The following is a 21,176-nucleotide window of genomic DNA, read 5'->3' on the forward strand; positions in this document are numbered from 1 at the left end:
CCCAAACAAGTGGACGTGAAGAGTAGACGGCAAAATTATACCCAAGTTCCAAGTAGGAGAAGCTGCATTTTTCGTGAACAGGACTTCATGCACATAACAGATAGATAAAAAGCCAACTTATTTATTCAACATGAAGGAGCCAAAGAATTAGGGAAGCTACAGAAAAATTACTTAGTTCATATAAACCAATTGTAGATCTGTACTATCAATATACTCATGATATGTCAACTAGCTTGCAATAATGAAGACGTATTGCAACATCAGACTATTGCAGGTATTGATACAAATAACCAACTTATGCACACTTGAGTTCTATAGCAAGAAGAAGATGCTTTTTATTTATTTTTTTGGCTACCTAGAAGAAGACGCTTAAAGTAATGAAACTAAAGTCACAATCCCAATGGGTGATTTTAAGTGCAAAAATATGCCAAGATGACCATATAATACTTTACTACATTAACATGGTGGTGCCAGCCCCCAGCTCCATGATAATATTCCAATGGTTAGTATGATGTAATAGGATAAGAGGCTAACAGCATCGAAAAGAACATGCATTACTTACTCAACTCACTAGAAGGACATGGATTTGAGATCACTATTAAAAATTTACCAATTCCACATTACAAACTGGTATATTTGGTCGAACTTCACCAAAAATTCACAACTATATTCTTGAACAATTTTAACTACATAGGACGCCAAATCCTAATTCTCTTATTGGCACAAAGATTGCAGTTCTAAACACGACAAATTTGAACGGGCGCCTAAGACTATACAAAACTGGCTTACTTAACTAATCTCTGCTCCAATGCACACAATTGAAAACAGGCTAAAATCCTTTAGCATTCTAAAACCCTAAAGTTAAAATCTTTGATAAAACAATGGCAAAATTATAGCATCCTAAAACCCTAAAACTCCACGTTTATATGTACAGTTTATATGTACACATGGACTAAAGCTCCACATTCCAAAATACATCTAGTCCTAGGAAACATAAAGCGAAGGAAGTTAACAACTGTGATTTGTGACAATAGAAGGAGAGACCTAAAAGTAACACCTAGGGGAATTTAGACTGAAAGTTGGACCAATTTTTTTGCAAGCCATCCATCCGCATCTTTGTCGTTACCAATTCAGTTTTAGTGCTTTCTATCTTGCCAGCTTTTTCTTGAGCTGACAACATGATTTTCTGAGCTGCTAGAGACGCTTCTTGTCTTTCATCCATGATTTCTTTTTTCTGGTTCTTTATAGTTTGAAGGGCTGCTTCCAATTCTCTAGCTTGTTCCTCCTTTTTAACATACTCCGACTTCAACCTGGCTTCTGATCTAATCCAATCATCCAGTTTTTTCCTATCCTCTTCGAAGCTGGTCAAGAATTCCTGGTAACTTGATTCAGCTCGTGCCAAGTCCCTCCATTTCTTAACCATGACAGGGAATTCATACTTAAGTTTTACCAATTGCTTGGTTTGTTCATCGCTAAAGAATGATGAGGGATTTTCATTTAAAGCAGCAATTGCACCATACATTTCTTTTTCATGCATTGGGTCATAAGCCAATGCCTCCAGTGACAGTCTGATTGAGCATTCAAATACTACCCTTGCTAGTGTTTGGTTTGAAGCAGTGTTGCTCTGGAGTCCTGATTGTTGGCTCGAGCACTGCTCTGGTATAGACTTCAAGAATGATTTAACCGTGTGGAAAGTTGATTCCACATCTTCTTTATTGATGGATTGCTTCAACTTTCCACTAGGGATTGATGTGCTTTCTTGAGCCTGCCAATACAAAACGTATTAATTTCAACATAAAAGATGCATACGGCAGTAACAAGGAAAAGCTAAACCAGAAAAGAAGTAAACCTTGTTTGCTGAAAGAACTGGAAGCGGAGAATGTAGATTAACTTCAGCAGTTCTTGGTTTCTTATTCTCAGTTGGAGCAACATATTCTTCTCTTTTGGCAGTCTTGCTGCTGGACAGATCATCCAAAGTGGAGGATGATTTTGGCATATCTGGCCCTGGCATAGCCTAGGAAAGAGGAAATGAAACAAGCAATCCAAGTAATGACATTTGACTTAGAAATGAAAGCTGTTTCAACTGTAGAGATATCAGTAATCATTTAAGTAAACCTTGTTTGCTGAAGACACATCAAGAACTGGATGTGGATAATGTAGATTAACTTCGGTGGTTGCTGGTTTCTCATCCTCACTTGGAGCAACATATTCTTCTCTTTTGGCAGTCTTGCTACTGGATAGATCTTCCGAAATGGAAGAGGAAGATTTTGGCATATTTGGTCCTGGCTTAGCCTAGAAAAGAGGATATGAAAAAGGAAAAAAAAAAAAAAGACAAATAATGAAGTTTGACTAAGAAATGAAAGCTGTTGGGACTGTGGGCTCACATTTATACTTTTGCTTATCGGACTTGATGAGGATAATCCTGTAGCGATGCCTGCTTCAGAGTTCCTACTTGCATACAAAGAAGGAAAAGAAATAAAGAAAAAAAAAAAAGCGCAGTGTATATAAACAAGGGTACTTAGCATTCTGAAGAGCATTAGAAACAATGGCATCACAACTGGCATTTCCTTGGAGCAACAAATAATAACCCCTCCGTCCCATTTTATATGGCCTTGTTTGACTGAACACGGAGTTTAAGAAAGAAGATTTTGAAACTCGCAGCGTCAAATAAGTCATTAAGAGTAAAATAGGAATTTTAAAGTTTAATTATTTCTAAATATAAAATGGTGTCATTCTTTCATGACAGACTAAAAAGGGAAGTGTGTCACATAAATTGGAACAGGTTCTAGTGTTTATCTTCTGAAATTCACAGAGGAGAGTTGCCAACTGTTTTTCCCCTCAAATGCATTATGCTACAATGACGCAACTAGCATCTTTTACCTTGTCTTTTAAATAGTTATGTCATATGTGTTTCAACATAAGAATAAAGCATGTCCAGAATGAAAACACCATATCCAAAGTTATAAATGAAATTATGCTTTAAGCATATCCAGAATAAGACCAAAACTCAAAAGATTTACGCAGGGCACAGAGAGATGGCAGGAAAACTTTATGAGACAGGAGAAAAAGAGGTAGCTTTATGAGACAGGAGAAAAAGAGGTTATATAAGTTCATCTTTTAATGAAATATATAAGTTTCGTGTTTAAACAAATAAGGGCATTACTTTGTGAAAACAAGGATCAGCAATCTTACAATAGTGTCTTCTCTAATTGATCCACTGCTTGGCTCATCGCATGAACAATTATTTTCTTTACCTGAAGTGGCACAGCCAGATTTAAGTAATCTTTACTCATGCAAACACTGTTTTCAGCGAGATTACTGTAATATTTCCATGCCGAAACATAAAACAAAATAATAAAATCATAAATAAACCAACAAATAAAACAAGGTCTGAAAAAAGGTGATCAACAATGAAACAAGAACATGTGACACAAGACGATTATACTTCCAAGTTCCAGGCACTAGAATTTTACGTTTCCATAAAATTTTTGACTGAGTGGCGTTCTTTAGATGCTTATGGTAAAATCCACATTTATTGATATTCTCTTGACCATGTTTCTGAGGAAAATAACACAATATCCAAAAGCAAGAAACTTTTCTAGCGACAGATGCTTAAGAGGAGCAGAAGCATGTCAAGAGCACTTCTTATCCACCCCCCCCCCCCCCCCAAACCCCCCACCCCCACCCCAAAAAAAGAAATAAAGGTCAAAAAAGAAGATATGAGGATCCATATACCTCCAACTTATCTACCCTAGCATCATGATTTCTGGGAAGCTTGCGAAACTCCTCGGTCAAACGGATGCACTCATTCACATTTTCAGGAGATACAAAATCAACAGCGACGTTGATACACGACTGTCAAAAAAGAACACGTCAGAAGTCATCGAGCTGAGCTTATAAAAGCACCAGACTTTTGGTTCACTAAGCTAAGATCCTACAATTGTACAGGGATTTAAAAGCAGACGTTTCTGGAAAAGAAAAGAAAAGAAAAGAAAATGATGGTTCTATGTGGTACTGGACTTCCCTAATACTCCACAAATTTGCTATAAAAAAGGGCGATAGGATGACATGGGAAAGAGAGATAAACTAACTGCATACCTTTAAATTTCTGACTTGATAAGGGCATCCAGCAGGAACAAAAACAGCTTCACCTAATTTTTGAACAAAAGTCCATGGTTCAATGCCTGCAAAAGGAAATGAAAGCATAGTAAATACAATTGCAGTCTCCAAAATTGCTTTTTACACGAGACATGCAAAGAAATGGCAATGAATAAGAGAATAAGATGACCATATTCTTTCTTTAGCCTCCTTTTATGCTCAGTGCTCAAGTAGAACGTTTGATCATGAATGGGATGAACAACCTGTAATGGAAAAAGTAAGAATAAGACAGGTAAACAGGTACCCAAATTCAATAACTGAGAAGAATAAGACAGGTACCCAAATTCAATAACTGAGACATGGTAAAAAAGAACAAATTGATTTATCTCTTTATAGAGGGAGCACAGGGAAACCATAGCAGAACACACTAAACAAGGATTTTTCAACAGTCATTTGTAGAATCGTAGTGCTGAGCCATAATATTATTAAGCAATAATAGTGTGTTCTTTCTAAAAACTTTAACGATAAATCATTACACTTTAACATGATATCAAAGCAGGCAAAGGTCCTAGGTTTAAATCTCACTGCCACCCAAAAGTGAAAAATGCTTCCACATGTTTGGTCCATGAATAAGAATCACAGTGAGGAGACATGTTTGAGACATAATATACTTAAGTATTAATAGTATGCTCGCTCTAAAAGATTAAATTTTTAGATGGGATTGTCACAAAATTCAACACTAGCAAAACACTCATAGCAGAACTAGCGCATGGCTAGGACCCTCAACATCATCAAGGGTGATATTGCCACTTATGGTCAAAAAATTGGATTAATCAATGAGGATGTTAGGTGAAATACATAGGAGTTTAATGCAGTACCAAAATTCCATTGTAACTTTGGCTAGCTAGAGATGTAATTTCTGAACCACAAAAGATAAGAAACCATAACGTAGCTAACTTCTATCAACAGAGCCGAAGTACTATAATGAACATTACATGTTTTTACAGTAAGCATCAAAGTGATTATTATGAGCATTACCAATATCTAACATCACACCACTTATAGTAATTACAATGACAATCACCAAGATGAAAAATATCAGGTCGCCACTGCATAGCAAAATATCAGACACTCAGTTACTGGCTCACTATATTAACAAATGGTTGCTAGTAAATGAAAGTTTCCCTTCTTATATTTACCTGCGGCAACAGTGAGCCATATGTGTGCCTAAATTCCCTGAAGTGCTTCCTGAGATATTCCTCCAATTTAGGAACATCTTGCCTCCTAAAGACATCCCATAGAGCACCGCCATCTGCTTCTTCAAATCCTTCAGAGCTATCCTGCCCAAAAAGAGAAATACTATCTTCTCTGTCTTGGTATTCTTCTCCCTCTTTATTGGTTTCACAATCAGCTTTTACACTTTGCTGGCTGTACTTCTTATTCTCAGCTTTACTTTCATGCATCCTGCTAGCTTCAGCTACAAATTCCCTCTGATCCTGCGCTTTGTGAATTTGTTTCAACTTCTCTATGGCCGAGAGCTGTTCAATTGTTGGGACCACTGCTTGAGTGTGCATCAACACGTTGGCCTAACACATACATAATTTAAAACAAAAATAAGACCTTGACAAGGAACTTGGATATGACTTTCGTGTTTCTCAGTGTAACTTCATCCGAAATGCCCCCAAAAGATTAGAGTGCATGTTAATATTTGCTTGTAACACTACATTTGAAGGAGCCAAGCATACCGTATCAGTCACACCATAGTGTAGTTTGGTGACTGAGTCTCCACGTCCAAGCTCCTTAGGAAAACCATAAGCAATGTAAGCCTTAGGCCCCAAATCTGGCTTCGAACAGTTATCAGGAAATCTAAGAGCGAGATTGAGATAGCCATATTGAGGATGTGTATATTCCATAAAAGGCAAACAACTAAAAAATTCGGCACCATGACGTGGCAGCCGCTCATCAAATAGACCTGATGGCGGCCAGTGATTCAACTTTAAGAGTTGAGGCCACCCATAACTGTCAAGGCGACCCTCCATGTATCCTTTGAAAAACTGGTGTATGTTCATTTCCAACTGCACAGTATCCAGGATAAAGTAAAATGAGGTAAGAACATGGAAAATAAAGCTTGTTTACACAATTCAAACAAACTATTTCTTACTTACACATCATTTAGAATTTGTAAATGAGACACTGCATTGACCTAAAACAGACTTAATGGAAAGCAAAATGTCAAGAAGCAGGAGTTAACCACCATGCAAAGTAAAGTAAAAGACTGAATAAGTAAACCTGCTTGTTGACGAGTCTTTCAAACCACAAATTCATCCAGAAAGTAACCAGAATGTATATTGAGGTTACTTGTAAATTCAGTCGTATCTAGTTCGAGTTTTGGATCTAAACATTTGTCCTCCTGGATTAAACTATTCTCAATACAGCTTCTAATAATTCTTTGATTTGGGAACGTCACTCTCCACGATGTAATGAACAAGTCATAAAGCTGATAAATACAACAACGAGATCAAGTTCTGAACTAGATCGAATAACAATTACCAAAGAACAAAAAAGAGACCATAAATAGCACAACTCATTCATGAATTCTAGTCACACCAAGTTGAAAATTTTAAGCTATATTAGGGACAGAATTGTATTTAATGAAGACATTGAACTACGTAGCTAAGGATAAACCAATACCAGAATGGAGAAATTAGGATATTCAGGCATAGAATAAGTTGTAACATCATTAGCTCGTGTTTCACAGTTCAAGAATAGATGATGGACAAACCTTACACCAATTTAAGCAATTTAAAACATCTGCAGCCTTCGTGATTAGTCGAAAAATACGCCACATTACCATAGGTTCCCAGCTCAATCCCAATGCATTATCAAGAACGTTAGTTACAACAACTGGTTCACCCTGACACAAATGGAGCCGAAAATGCCTGAAATTTGCACGCCGAGTATCTACAGCTGCAGGACAGAATACATAGTTATCATCAGAATTTTCTCGAGCAGCTGCCTTACGTAGCTTGCCACCAGAAATATCATTTGCACCCTTAGAAATTGAACAGGAGCAGTGCAGCTCTGAATCATTATGCGTACATTTATGTGCTATTTCTTTAGCTTTCAGTAAAAGCTGTGATATCCAATTCTCAGAAAATATACATCTCAAATTTAAGGTTCCTTTACTACAACCTCCCATATCTTTGGGTGGGCAAGGAATGGTACCATTTTCCTTCGGTTTCCATTTAGATGCCATTGCCACCTTGGTTCGATCCCTTATTTTAACTTCAGTAGTTCTGTTCTTTGTTGAAGTTATGCTACAACATTTACCATGCAAATAACCTGGTCCATTGTCAATAAATTGCATCCGCACTTCGGATGCATCTGCTTGCAGGTTTCCATTCCTTAGTTCTGTGCAACAAGTTAGGCAAAGTTGAAAGGAACAGCTAGAACAACTCCGATGAAAATCAACAATAAAAGCACTGCAATAGTTGCTGCAAATAACGGGTGACATTCAATATTAAGTGAACTTATCAACTAATTGCAGTATAAGGTAAATGTGAATGCTCACCAATAAATGCGCTCATCCTTCTCGTATTTTGCTTTGCGCATATTCACCTCTGAAACTGCTAATGCTGCCCATGGAAAGAAAAATGGTACTCAAAGAAACAATCTTTTTCTTGAAGATTTACAGCTGCAAACACATAGCCTTCTTAATTGTATGTCATTCCATTTAATAAGAACGAAATTTTATGGGTCAGAAGACACCTATTGTGCTTACCAAAAGAATAATTACAATTAGAAACAATTGTCATTGAATAAAATGCACATATGACCAGCTTTTTTATTTTAAAAAGTGTTAACAATTAAACTTATAGATTTTTGGCTTGCCAAATCACATTGAGTTACTTAAATCAATAATCTGTATTACCAACAGTATATGACAACATACTAAATGACAAAACCTCTTCATAATTTAAATAGAGAGATGTAATACCTCGACTCTGATACTCAATCTGCTTTTCAATCATTTGCTCTGTATTAAATTGTTCCAAAGCAGGCAAAAGTGCTCGTACAATGTGCTTAGAATACTCAAGTTTTTCTTCATCACTGAACTTTACTTCAACAAACATCAAATGCTGTATTGCAAACAAGAAAACCACTTAATTTGCAATAACTAAATGTTTTAAGAGCATTAGACAAAGAGAAGAATTGAAAAATAAAATCCTACTTTAGCTAACCCATCTAACCGCAAGCATGTTGTGCAGTTGCAAAGGTTACGACATACAGGGCAAGCTTTTAAAATGGCCTCTTCTGGCATCCCAGGGTACCTACATAGATGACAAATAGAAAACTTAATGATGAGTAGGCTTCAGATTGAAATTGATCATATGAATATGCTAATTTATCAAAGCAAGACGCTTCATAAACCCTTCACATCTTTTGAACATGTCAAGGATCCTTTTTATGGCGTAATTGGGTGGCTGTTCTGTACAAATAAGTGCATAAACAAATTACGAGGCAGAAGAAAGCAAAACCTATGAAAACTGGAATTTGTTGAGCCCCTTTACCATCTAGAAAAGCTCTATTTATTCATCTTTAACCAGATTACAGATTTACAGGCACAATTAACAGGACATAATCATATGTTACCGGGAATAGCTTAGAAAATGAGTAGTTATAAAGACAATAGCTTAGAAAATAAGCAACCAGTGCTTAAAAACTGTTTTATACTCAAATTTGATAAAACAATAAAATTTGACAGTTCAATTCCTATTAGCTTACAACGTACATCAGCATCGTACCAAAAAATTGCTTCAGGTGAGAACTTTTTCTGAGTTTTACTTCGGCATAATGTTGCTCAATGTATAATTTGATGAGTAAAAGTTTCTCGAAATCAGCTTTAAGAACTAATTTGGCAAAGGCCTCATACAAGACAACAAGCAGCAATCTTCAAAATACCATTTAGATCGCCTAACATATCAAAAAGAAAAAAACTACGAGCACATTAAAAGGATAACCAAAACATCATTTGCAGATATTAGCTTTTTATCTCTCACTCCCTCTGTGTGTGCTGCAAAGTGTTCATTCTTTGCATACACTTTAGAAGCAAATGAAAATCTCTGATAACACACACACCTACCATTCTTAAACATTGAAAATTATTCAAACAAGAAAAGCCACTTCTTTGAGATCACTACCAAACTATTCAAACGAGACAAACAAATACATGTTAAGAGATCATTGGAAGAACAAGAAACAGGGTTCTCTTTTCGGATGGGAAGGTTCTACAGGTGGTAGAATATGCGTAATCCAATTTCTATGGAATCTTTAAAAAAATAGATATAAAAAAGGAACCTTTAAAAAATGAAGGCCGCTAGTTCAATGACATATTAAGCCTTACAGAGAGTTAACTATCATTAAAGGCCCCCACATAAATAAACAATTAGATTTCGAGTTTAAAATTGTATTGGTTTAGCAAGATAGCACTATTACTGTAGAGAAATATAGCAGAAGAAAAAGTAAATCGAGGAGACCTTCTGCTAGCCCAAGATCGTTAACTAAGATCGGAAGATTCAACTAAAGAAGAGGAAGCTATGGAAAGGAAAAGTTTACTTGAATGGGCTTGTATTGGTAGTATTAGCTTACAATTGGGGTTGGCTTGGGTTGGTTACAAATGCCTAATGTCACCCCTATTTATACTTGTTTAGGGATGCTTCTAGATATTATTCTAGATCCATCCATAAGAAAAATCTAGTTATCTTTATCTTCTAGTATTACTCTAGAATATCTAGATTTTTCTATCCTCTACTAAAAATATCAAAGTGTCTAGAATTTCTAGACATTTCCTAATACAATATATATATCAAAGATATTACATTATAACTTTCTAGAAACTCTTCTAAATATCCATGATATTTATTCTTCCAAAAAATTAACTTTAATTTTTCACAATTACACGATTGTCAAACACTAAAGTTATCAATAGGTATTTTAATACCACCAGAAAAAGTATAGTGTTAATATCGATATTTGTTTAATAGATCCACCAAGTTGAGCTCAACTCTAGGAACTTGTTCAATGTGATATATATCATCGAAGAGTTCCCGGAAATACTATCATATCATATGATTGTCAAAGATCCAAATCTTCAAGAATTGGCAATTAGGCTTACAACCTCAATGACCAGAAAAGAATCACTGCCTACCATTACCAAAACTCAATCAAATACTACCATGGACAAAAGCACAAAGTATTTAGCAAAACATAGGTATGTAGTAATGTAACTGGTAACTTGCTAAAGTTTTAGCCCGCCCTGCCCCATTGCCATTTATGCAAAAGATCATCCCACAATTTGTTATGAGCTGAGCAATTAACAAGAAATAAGAGAGCACCTAGAATATTAATACACGTGTAAGGCCTAGATCTATTTCGAATTAGTGATCTGGAACGGTGGAGATTAAAGGTTGTGGAACTCCTATAGCTAACCGGCAGAGCTACAGGACAACTAACTAATTGGTATCATTCCTTTTCTCCCTTCTTCAATTCTCTTCTCTCTTCTCTCTCCTTTCTGTTACGACTTCTGCTTCTCCCTCATTCTCTCACTCTTTTCTCTTCTCCTCTTATCAGGTATCATTACATCAATGGAGCAGTAGAACTAGCTTGTTCAATTCCTTATTTCCGTTTAGTTTCATACTTGTACTTCTATTTTATTCAGTTAATCGAAAACCCCGAAAATTGTCCCAATTTCTCTTATTTTCAATTCTCTATTTCATTAGCTTGTTACAAATTGGTATCAGAGCGGTAATCCTGCGACCAAACGAGCTATGACAGTAAACGAAGGAACTAGACTGAAGGTGCTCGATGAAAGGACTACAAAGAATGAAGAACTTATGGTCAAGCATGGTGAGCTATTGGGCCAATTAGCTGCTAAAATAGGTGAAATAGCTACATCTCATGTGACCATGGCATGTGACAATACTGGAATTAAACAAACACTAGAACAGATCTCAATAAGACTGGCAGCTATGGAGCAGTATCAGAGAGAGGGAAGGCAAGTTTATTTAGGTGATGGGCTGTTACTTGCTCCAGTGATGGGTGGAAGGGTCAATAGGCAGCAAAGACAAGAGGATCCCCCAGTTATACCAGCTCAAGAAGGTCGTGGTAATCGACAAACAGGTTGGCAGTTTCCTATACCTAAACTTGAGTTTCCCTTGTTTGATGGAACTGATCCTAAACAGTGGGTAAGGAGGTGCGAAAAATTCTTTGATGTATTCCACATTAGTGAGGATCAACGGATAGAAATAGCGGCTGTTCATTTGGTTGGTACAGCTGAATCATGGTACCAATCTGCTTACTTAGGAGGAGGATTTGACCGTTGGGAAGCATTCAAAGAGGAGACATGTGATAGGTTCAATGAAGAGCCATCTGAAGATGTAGAAAGTTTTAATAGCCTTAGACAAACCGGCTCAGTAGATGACTTCCTGAAGGAATTTGAGATAATGAAGGCTCAGATGCTTATCAGAAATCCTACTCTCAGTGACTCTCATTTTCTCTCTAGCTTTGAGGGATTCCTTAAAGATGAGATTAAGATGACTGGCAAGTTGCTTAAACCACATAATCTGAAGTCTGCTATTGAAAAGGCTAGAATGCAGGAGAAAGCTTTAGAAGCTGTAGACAAAACGGGAAAATCCAGTTCCAAGTCTATGACCACTTGGACACCCTCCACAGTTTCCAAATCAAGCAAAGCTATGATTCCAGTGAGGAACACTACTATCCGGCCAAATACTTATAGAGTCGGTAAGGAATTGTATGACTACAGAAGGGCAAACCATCTATGTTTTAGGTGTGGGGAGAAGTACGCTCCCAAACATCAGTGTAAGTTCAAACAATTGAATTGTATCATTGGTGAGACTGGTGAGGTTATTGGCGAACAAGATGACATGGTGGTAGAAGAACAGGAATTAAACCAACAAGAGGAAATAGTACAGGTTGCTGATGTTGAAGAGGCTGTATGTTTCAGTGCCTTGTCAGGAAGCAACAAAGGGGTTCATGCTATATTGGTTAAGGGGACTAACAAGAATAAGTGCTTAGCTACACTGGTTGACTCTGGTAGTACACACAGCTTTATAGATGCGCAGATTGCTAAAGAGATTGGGTTCACCGCTACATTTACACCTCCAATAAGAGTTACGGTTGCAGATGGGAATTACATCTATTGTACTTCTCATTGTAAGGGAATTACATGGTCTATGCAGGGAAAGACATTCCAGGAAGACTTGGGCATCATCAGCCTAGGAGGATGTGATATAGTTTTGGGCAATGACTGCATGCAAAAGTACAATCCTGTCACTTTTGATCATGAGAAAAATTGTGTTACAATAGGGAAAAAAGGTAATAACTCGGTGTTAAAGGGGATTCCTAAGGATGGAAAGCTGAATTTGATAAGGGGTACTTCTATGGGGAAACTGTTGAGGAAAGGTCATAGCATTATGGCTCATCTTTTCATGGTGAATGCCACGGAAATGCTAGATCAAGCACCCATGAGCAGTGCCTTGACTGAACTGTTGCAGAAGTATGAGGATTTGTTTGCGGAACCAAAAACTCTACCACCTACTAGGGCCAGAGATCATGCTATTCCACTCAAACCAGGTGCTTCACCTGTTAGCCTCAGTCCATATAGGTATAATCATTACCAGAAGGAAGAATCATTACCAGAAGGAAGAGATGGAACAACAGGTTCATGACATGCTAAGAACTGGAGTCATTCAACACAGTCAATCAACATTTTCTTCACCTGCTTTGTTGGTAAAAAAGAAAGATGGCACTTGGAGATTTTGTGTGGATTACAGCGGCCTAAATGAAATGACTATTAAGGACAAGTATCCATACCTATTGTTGATGATTTGTTAGATGAGTTACATGGAGCAGTGGTGTTTTCCAAAATTGACTTAAGAGCTGGTTATCATCAGATTAGGATGAAGCCTGAGGATGTGTATAAGACAGCTTTCATGACACATATGGGACATTACGAGTTTCAAGTCATGCCTTTTGGGCTTACAAATGCTCCGGCTACATTTCAAGATTTGATGAATCACATATTCCAGCCCTATTTGAGAAGGTTTGTGCTAGTGTTTTTTGATGATGTTTTAATTTATAGCCAATCTTTTCCAGAACATTTGCAACACTTGGAGCTAGTTTTTGATATCCTCAGAACTAATGCACTACTAGCCAAGAGATCCAAATGTTCATTTGGTCAGTCCAAGGTGGAATACCTTGGTCATGTTATAACAGTTGAGGATGTTTCAACTGATCCAAGTAAAGTACAAGATATGGTTGATTGGCCCAAACCTACAACTGTCAAGGCCCTTAGGGGATTCCTAGGCCTCAAAGGCTATTATAGAAAGTATGTTTCTGGTAATGGTATCATTTGCAGGCCACTAAATGACCTGTTGAGAAAGGATTCATTCCAATGGGATGCAGCTGCAGATGAAGCCTCCATTAACCTAAAGGAAGCAATGCGTTCAGCACCAGTTCTAGCTCTTCCAGATTATTCTCCACCGTTCATTGTTGAGACTGATGCAAGCAACACTGGTATAGGTGCTGTGTTAATGCAAAAGGTCAGGCCAATAGCTTATTTCAGCAAAATTCTTGCTCCAAGACACTGGGGTAAGTCAATCTATGAGAAGGAATACTTGGCCTTATTGAATGCAATTGATAAGTGGAGGCACTATCTTCAATATAAGCATTTTGTGGTGCGGACTGATCACCACAGCCTTAAATATCTGTTGGAACAGAAGGTGACCACAGCAATTCAATAGAAGGGCTTAACTAAGTTGTTAGGCTTAGACCATGCAGTTCAATTCAAAAAATGGATTGAAAATAGAGTGGCAGATGCTCTATCTCGAGAATATGAAGACTTGACAGTTCAGAAAACTCAGGATTCTACTGCTGAACTACTGGCTATCAGTATGGTTATTCCAAGCTGGATGCAGGATACACATGCCAGCTATGAAGGTGAAAATTTGGTTGCTGCTTTGATCTCTCAGGTGTCCATTGAAAGACAAGGACCTAGCATATACACATATTCAACAGCGGTGCTCAGGAGGAAGGGGAAGATCATAGTGGGAGCAGGTGGTGACTTAAGGCAGCAACTCATTCGTTCTTTTCAAGACTCACCAGTTGGGGGACATTCAGGGCAACAAGGCACACTCAAGAGGCTATCTCGGTTTTTCTACTGGCCAAATATGAAAGAAATGGTCGTTGCTTATTTTTCCAGTTGTGAAGTTTGCCAACGAAACAAAGGTGAGACTGTTCAATATCCCGGGATTCTTCTACCTTTACCCATTCCAGATCAAGCATGGAGGCACGTTAGCATGGATTTCATTGAAGGACTCCCTAAGTCTAAAGGCAAGGAGGTCATAATTGTGGTAGTGGATAGGATGACTAAGTTTGCTCATTTCATACCCCTATCTCATCCCTTCACGGCTCTGAAGGTTGCTCAGAAATTCATGAAGAGGGTTCACACACTTTCATGGTTTTCCTGAAAGAATTGTCTCTGATAGAGACAAGATTTTTTTGAGCCATTTCTGGCAGCAGTTTTTCAAGCTTGTAGGGACTTAGCTGAGGTATAGCACAGCATATCACCCTCAGACAGATGGCCAAACTAAGAGGGTGAATAGGTGCATTGAAAAATATTTGAGGCGTATGACATCCAACAGATTTGTATTATGGAAACAGTGGTTGCCTTTGGCTGAATGGTGGTTTAACACCAACTACCATTCTAGCCTCCAATGTACCCCTTTTGAGGCCTTATTTGGGTACACACCTCCCCACTTGTCTACGGGCCTTATGCTGGAATCCATTACCCCAACAGCAGGTGATTTATTTATGCAGAGACAGCAGTTTCAACAGCTTCTGAAGGACAACTTCCTGCTAGCTCAGCACAGGATGAAACACTATGCTGATCAGCATAGGACTGAGAGAGAATTCTCAGTAAGTGATCAGGTTTTCCTTAAACTACAGCCTTATAGACAAAGCTCCTTAGCTTTGAGGCAGTGTTTGAAGTTGAGTTCCAAATTTTATGGTCCTTATACTGTTTTGGAGAGGGTTGGCAAGACTGCTTATAGACTTGACTTGCCCAGTTCTTCAAGAGTGCATCCAGTATTCCATGTCTCACTCTTGAAGAAGAAGGTTGGAACTAGGATCATGGTGCAGACCGAACTTCCAGTCACAAACAATGATGATCAATTCCTGGTGCAGCCTGTTGCAATTCTGCAAAGGCGGATGGTGAAGAAAGGGAACGTAGCAGCAGTGAAGGTGCTTGTGCAATGGTCAAATCTTGCTCCCGAAGATGCCACTTGGGAAGACTATGCTGATTTGAAATCAAAGTTTCCAAATTTTGATCCCAATCCTTGAGGTCAGGGATTGTTTGAAGCAGCCGGTGATGTTATGAGCTGAGCAATTAACAAGAAACAAGAAAGCACCTAGAATATTAATACACGTGTAAGGGCTAAATCTATTTTGAATTAATGAGCTAGAACAGTGGAGATTAAAGGTTGTGGAACTCCTATAACTAACCGGCAGAGCTACAGGACAACTAACTAATTGGTATCATTCCTTTTCTCCCTTCTTCAATTCTCTTCTCGCTTCTCTCTCCTTTCTGTCACGACTTCTGCTTCTTCGTCATTCTCTCACTCCTTTCTCTTCTCCTCTTATCAGGTATCATTACATCAACGGAGCAGTAGAACTAGCTTGTTCAATTCCTTATTTCCATTTAGTTTCATACTTGTACTTATCTATTTTCTTCAGTTAATCGAAAACCCCGAAAATTCTCTTATTTTCAACTCTCTATTTCATTAGCTTGTTACACAATTTCATCAAAAACTCTCAGGGAATGATAGTCAAATATTATATTCCCTCCGAAATGGGCTACATCATCAAAAGTGTCTACCTTTGGCTAAAAGAATATCAACGGTGATGAGGAAGATAAATAGAGACAAGGCTTACTTACCATCGAGTGATGCAAGGAAGGCAATATCTTTTAGTTTTACATTTGGAACAACACACCACTTTGTCTTTGTCATTCCTCTGACACTGATGACAGTTCTTGGACTCCCTTCTGCTGTTTTCTCCTCCTCCTCCTCTAGTTTGGTTACCCGTTTTCTTCCTCTTCTTCGAATTACCACAACTCTCTTCATCACTATCGACAACATCTTCTTCCTCACTAGTGCTGCTTTCCATGATCACAAATTTCCTCTTGCTTTGCATTTTGTTTTCTTCTCTTTCTCTAAGAAAATTCTGAGCTTGTTTTCACTTCTATTTTCTTTATTACTCACAAATCCCAATGCAAAGTAGAGTGAAAAGACTCTTATTTCAGACAAGTCTTTTGCGCTGGCTTTTACAATAAAGCAGCATGCCTTACGAGGTAAATTTAATCTTCTTAAGCACGCTTGTGTGACAGTGACAATCATAATCAGAACTATTCATAATTTTCAAAATAGGGAAAGTTACCACTTACCACTCGTAATATGCATATATATTCTGATCATTTAAAATTGTCTGTCACGTTCTACAATTTGATTTATTCATCGGTTCATTTTGAATACAATATGCAGCACATGAAACGTGTGTTTCGTCTCCAATTATTGCTCTATCTTTTTTTCACACACGTCTTAAGAAAATATGACTATTTCACCCGTGTCATTTCGCCATAATCGAGGTGTTTTTGTAATCATAAAAAATAATTACTACAAAGATTAAAATGAGAAAAAAATAATTAATTTTGTCTTGAACTTCTAAAATGACAGTAATTTGAGACACTCATTTTTTAAAATCACCACAGATAATTTGAGACGGAGGGAGTATTTGATTAGCTTTAATCATCCCTCCTCGTCATAGGTCTTAAATTTCCTAAGGAGCAGAAGATCTTGTAGAGAAGCAAATGAAGGCTTGGCTATATTACAAGCCTAAGTTTTGAGATTAGATATAGAAAAGGTGTAGAGAAATTGGCAACTGTTTAAAATATCACCCCCCCCCCCCCCCCCCCCCGACGAACAAGTATTTAGAAGTTGAAATTGTATTTGAATATAAATTTAACTTAAGAAGAAAGATGAAAATTTTGTGAGTATTTCACTTGAAATATTCCTCTTAACAAGTTTTCAACTTCAAACTCCCCATATCGAGTTGAAGTTGAAAAATCAAAGATCCAACTAATTTCACCATTCTGTAAAAACTCCATATTCAGTTTAAAGCTAACAGCTTCGCAACAACAGTGTCAAAGTACCATTGCAATATCACCATAATGTTTTTAAAATAAAATGCAACTACAACTAATAGTAGAGCCTAGCTGAACACACTCATAATTTACTAGAACTTAATCAATGCCGATTCATTGTAAGCTTGTAAAGCGAAATAACTGAAATTACATAACACCGCTTGACTTTTTGATTTCTCGCTGAAATCTTCAACAACTAGCCTCAGTAAACAGCACAAGTTGCACAGCAATTATCACTCATCAGGTGGTGATCCACCAGGAACCAGCTGCATTAGGGGAAAGGAAAAAAAGGTTTTCACTGGATTGATAGATTTCATGCTCAGATAGGAGGAAAAAAAAAAGAGGAAAAAAAAACAGTAAGGAGAAGGACACAAATGAAGAAAGATTTTATTCGGAAAGGCTAGATTATACTCATGATAGCAATATTGTTTCCATTAAGCAATATCTGATCAAGTTTTGTTATCCGCCGGCCTTCAGAAGTGATCTCACTGCAACATAATAGGAAAGTTGTTGAGCAGAGGATTGATAAAAAGCTCTTCTCAACTATAGCCCAACAAGGAAAAATAAACCTTTCTACATCCCAGGGTGGGGGAGAATGTGAACTTTCATATTGCACAGACAGATTGTGTTCCGTTAAAAATTTAGGAGTTACTCAACAACTATGCAGAGCAAAGTATCTAACATGGAAATTATTGCTGATAACTTTAACCTGATGGAGCTAAACGACTTAAAGAAAGACCACATTATACACTAACTCATCAATACAGCAGATGAATGCAGCCTAAAACCTCCATTTTCAATATCTAATTATATTCTTTTGGAGAAATAATTTGCAATATCTAGCTATATTTTGGTGCTACCTAAAAGAATGTGAGAATGAATCTGTCCGCATCAAAAGTTGCAAGACAAACAGCGAAGCTGCAAGGAGTTGTTATGCTCAGGAGCATATTTAGGTGTCAACTTCTGAAATTATTACTGTATAATATAATGGTCTCTTTTAGATCTGTAAGACAGAATATGCAAATAACATGTAATTGATCATTAAATTTGCTTCGCCTTCGAAAAGGTACCATCCACAGTTCCAAATCATGGGACAGCTCGACAAACAAGGCAGTGGAGTGATAAATAGTTCTTTCACCTATAGCTCATAGCAGAGAATGAGAGTGGAGGCTGGACGGGTACCTTTTCAAATGGCATAAAGTATATATACAATCAATATTTAGGAATTAACATTTAGCACAGCTAAAATGGAAAATTATAAGAGTAATTGCTTGAGCTAAACTAAAGCAGCCTAAAACCTCTAATTTCAATAACTAACTATGCTCTCTAAAAGACGAGAATAAATCTGTGCAGAGATCAATGAAAGAATCTGTGCAGAACTTAGTAGTTACTACCAAACAAAAATTTCAAACAAGCGGATGTGAAGAGTAGATGGTAAAGATTGGACCCAAGTCCCAAGTAGGAGAAGCTGCATTTTTTGGTGTACCAGAACTTCATATAGATAACAGGTGCATAGAAGAAAACCCAACTCTTTATTCAACTTTAAGGAGCCAAAGAATTAGAGCGGCTTACAAAAAAAGCACTTAGTTCAAATAAACCAATTATAGATCTGTTAAGAAAACAAATTTAGCTCGAATCAACTAGCTTGCATAAATGAAGATGAGTGAGTTTACATCAGACTATTGCAAGCATTGATATAAAAAACCAACTTATGTACACTTGAGTTCTACAGCCAGAAGAAGATGCTTAAAAGTAATGAAACTAAAGTCAGAATACCAATAGGTGATTTACTTGCAGAAATATACAAAATTGACCATAAGCATAAATTTACTACATTAACATTTAATATGATGGTGCCCAATTCCCAGCTCAATGATAATAAAATCCAACGGTTCTCGGTTGGTATGATATACTAGGATAAAAGCATCCAAAAACACAGAGCATTACTTAACTCAATAGAAGGACATGGATTTAAGATCAATATTAAAAATTTCCCAACTCCACATTACAAACTGGTATATTCGGTCGAACTTCACCAAAAATTGACAACTTTCTTCTTGAATTTTTGTTTAACTACATAGGATGCTAAACCTCAATTCTCTTATTAGTACACACAGATTGCAACCCTAAACTCGGCAAATTTGAATGGGCGCCTAAGACTATACAAAAACTGGTGTACTTAACCAATCTCTGCTCCAATGCACACAATTGAAAACAAGCTAAAATCCTATAGCATTCTAAAACCTTAAAGTTAATATCTTTGACAAAACAATGGCAAAATTATACCATCCTATAACCCTAAAGTTACAACTAACAAAACAATGGCAAAATTATAGCATTCTAAAATCCTAAAGTTACAACCTTTGACAAAACAATGTCAAAATTATAGCATTCCAAAACCCCAAAAGTCAAAATCTTTAACAAAACATTGGCAACACTATAGCATTCTAAAACCTTAAAGTTACAATCTTTGACAAAACAATGGCAAAATCATGAACAAAAAGAAGTGCCACCCACACACACCAGTAAAAGTAAAAAAAGAAAGAAACAAAGAGACCTACTATTCAGTAACATCTTCAAGAACCATGTTAAGTTAACATAAACATCAAATCCTCTTAAGTGTACCAACAAGTTCCTTATCACCTTTCATTATTACCCATATCTTTGAACCAATGCAACGATCAATCAACTCTGCAAAATTAAATCCATAAACTCAAAACCCAATCTCAAAAAAACTATCAAGAAACACAAACATTACAACCAATACTAAAAATCAAGAGAATAAAAGGGTCAAAGTTGTAGTTGATAAAGTTAGTTAAAGAAAGTATCAGATGGAAGAAGCTGAGAAGGATTATTTGAAGACATTAGTTAAAGATTGAGATTTCACAAAGGTTTTATGTTTTGCTTACAAAATTGTAATGGTGGTAACCTGAAAAAGCATAAATAATTGACTGTAGGGGCTAAACTTGTGTTAGGGCGCTTTGTTGTGGGTTGAAATTGATATTTTATATACTTTTCTGTTTTTTATTTGTGAGCGAGATGAGCCTTTTGGGCCTGGATTTTATCAATGGCCAAAATATCGGACTGTTAACAATGGGCTAGGGATATACGACGAAATAAATTGGGGTCATTTGCACTTTGGGTCCTGTTTTGTGCTGGTCCTTAATTTTTGGCCTTCAAATGGACCGGTCTTTAATTTTTGGGAAAATGACACAAATGGCTGCTGGGCCATAAATAATCTCATGCGCTGGCCCATTTATTCTCAAACTCAAAAATTAGCCCATAAACTATTCCCATCTGGCAAGCCGGACCACTAAAGGCTGGGTGGTCCAACAGCCCCATCGTTTTTTTTTTTTTTTAAAAAAAAGTCAGACTTTTTGTGGCAGACTTTTAAGGCTGTTATAGAAAAATCAGGCTTTCTAGTGGCAATTTAAAAAGTCGCTACTAAAGGTTAAATATTCCAAAACATGTATAATATGTGTATATTTAATAAGAAATATCCCAAAAAACTATGAGGCGATTTTTGTATATAATATGTATCATTTGTGTATAAAAATATGTATCACTACCTATCTATAATGTATAGAAACTGTATAAAATATGAATCACTAAGGTATGTATCATTTTTGTATATAATATGTATCATTTGTGTATATAATGTGTATGATAGAATAGAAAATTGTATCATTTTTGTATATAATATGTATCATTTTTGTATAGAAAGTGTATATATAATTCCAGCATGTGTATATAAACTATATCAGTCTTGTATAGAAAGTGCATCATACGTATAAAAAATGTA

General features: G+C 36.8%; 1 protein-coding gene across 15 annotated transcripts; it reads right to left on the reverse strand.

The window, feature by feature from the left end:
• Nucleotides 1-693: 693 nt before the first annotated feature.
• On the reverse strand, nt 694-20,375 carry LOC132609486 (lysine-specific demethylase JMJ29-like). 15 transcript variants are annotated; one of them, XM_060323491.1, is made up of 18 exons: nt 19,936-20,277; nt 17,786-17,862; nt 17,526-17,640; nt 8,330-8,429; nt 8,096-8,237; nt 7,670-7,733; nt 7,441-7,509; nt 6,881-7,065; nt 5,844-6,173; nt 5,298-5,684; nt 4,289-4,361; nt 4,099-4,184; nt 3,736-3,855; nt 3,193-3,254; nt 2,385-2,451; nt 2,116-2,292; nt 1,850-2,014; nt 694-1,765 (listed from the first exon to the last, which is right to left on the reverse strand). In XM_060323491.1, the coding sequence occupies exons 6-18, from the start codon at nt 7,683-7,685 to the stop codon at nt 1,058-1,060; spliced, it is 2,445 nt and encodes an 814-aa protein (XP_060179474.1). In that variant the 5' UTR covers nt 7,686-7,733; nt 8,096-8,237; nt 8,330-8,429; nt 17,526-17,640; nt 17,786-17,862; nt 19,936-20,277; the 3' UTR covers nt 694-1,057. The 15 variants fall into 15 exon arrangements, with proteins under 15 accessions (XP_060179474.1, XP_060179473.1, XP_060179471.1 ...); XM_060323490.1 differs by having other exon boundaries at nt 7,429-7,509; XM_060323488.1 differs by having other exon boundaries at nt 6,881-7,509.
• Between the last annotated feature and the right edge of the window lie 801 nt (nt 20,376-21,176).

This window comes from Lycium barbarum, chromosome 9 (genome assembly GCF_019175385.1).
Source record: "Lycium barbarum isolate Lr01 chromosome 9, ASM1917538v2, whole genome shotgun sequence".
Lineage (NCBI taxonomy): Eukaryota > Viridiplantae > Streptophyta > Magnoliopsida > Solanales > Solanaceae > Lycium > Lycium barbarum.

What these genes read in the sequence shown, in the direction of transcription:
- LOC132609486 (XM_060323477.1), bottom strand. Translation starts at nt 16,368, where the DNA reads ATGCAAAGCAAGAGGAAATTTGTGATCATGGAAAGCAGCACTAGTGAG. An exon ending in GGTTAGATGGGTTAGCTAAA is followed by an intron (nt 8,238 to 8,329) that starts GTAGGATTTTAT and finishes TTTGCAATACAG; the next exon opens with CATTTGATGTTTGTTGAAGT. An exon ending in AAGGATGAGCGCATTTATTG is followed by an intron (nt 7,593 to 7,669) that starts GTGAGCATTCAC and finishes CGTTATTTGCAG; the next exon opens with CAACTATTGCAGTGCTTTTA.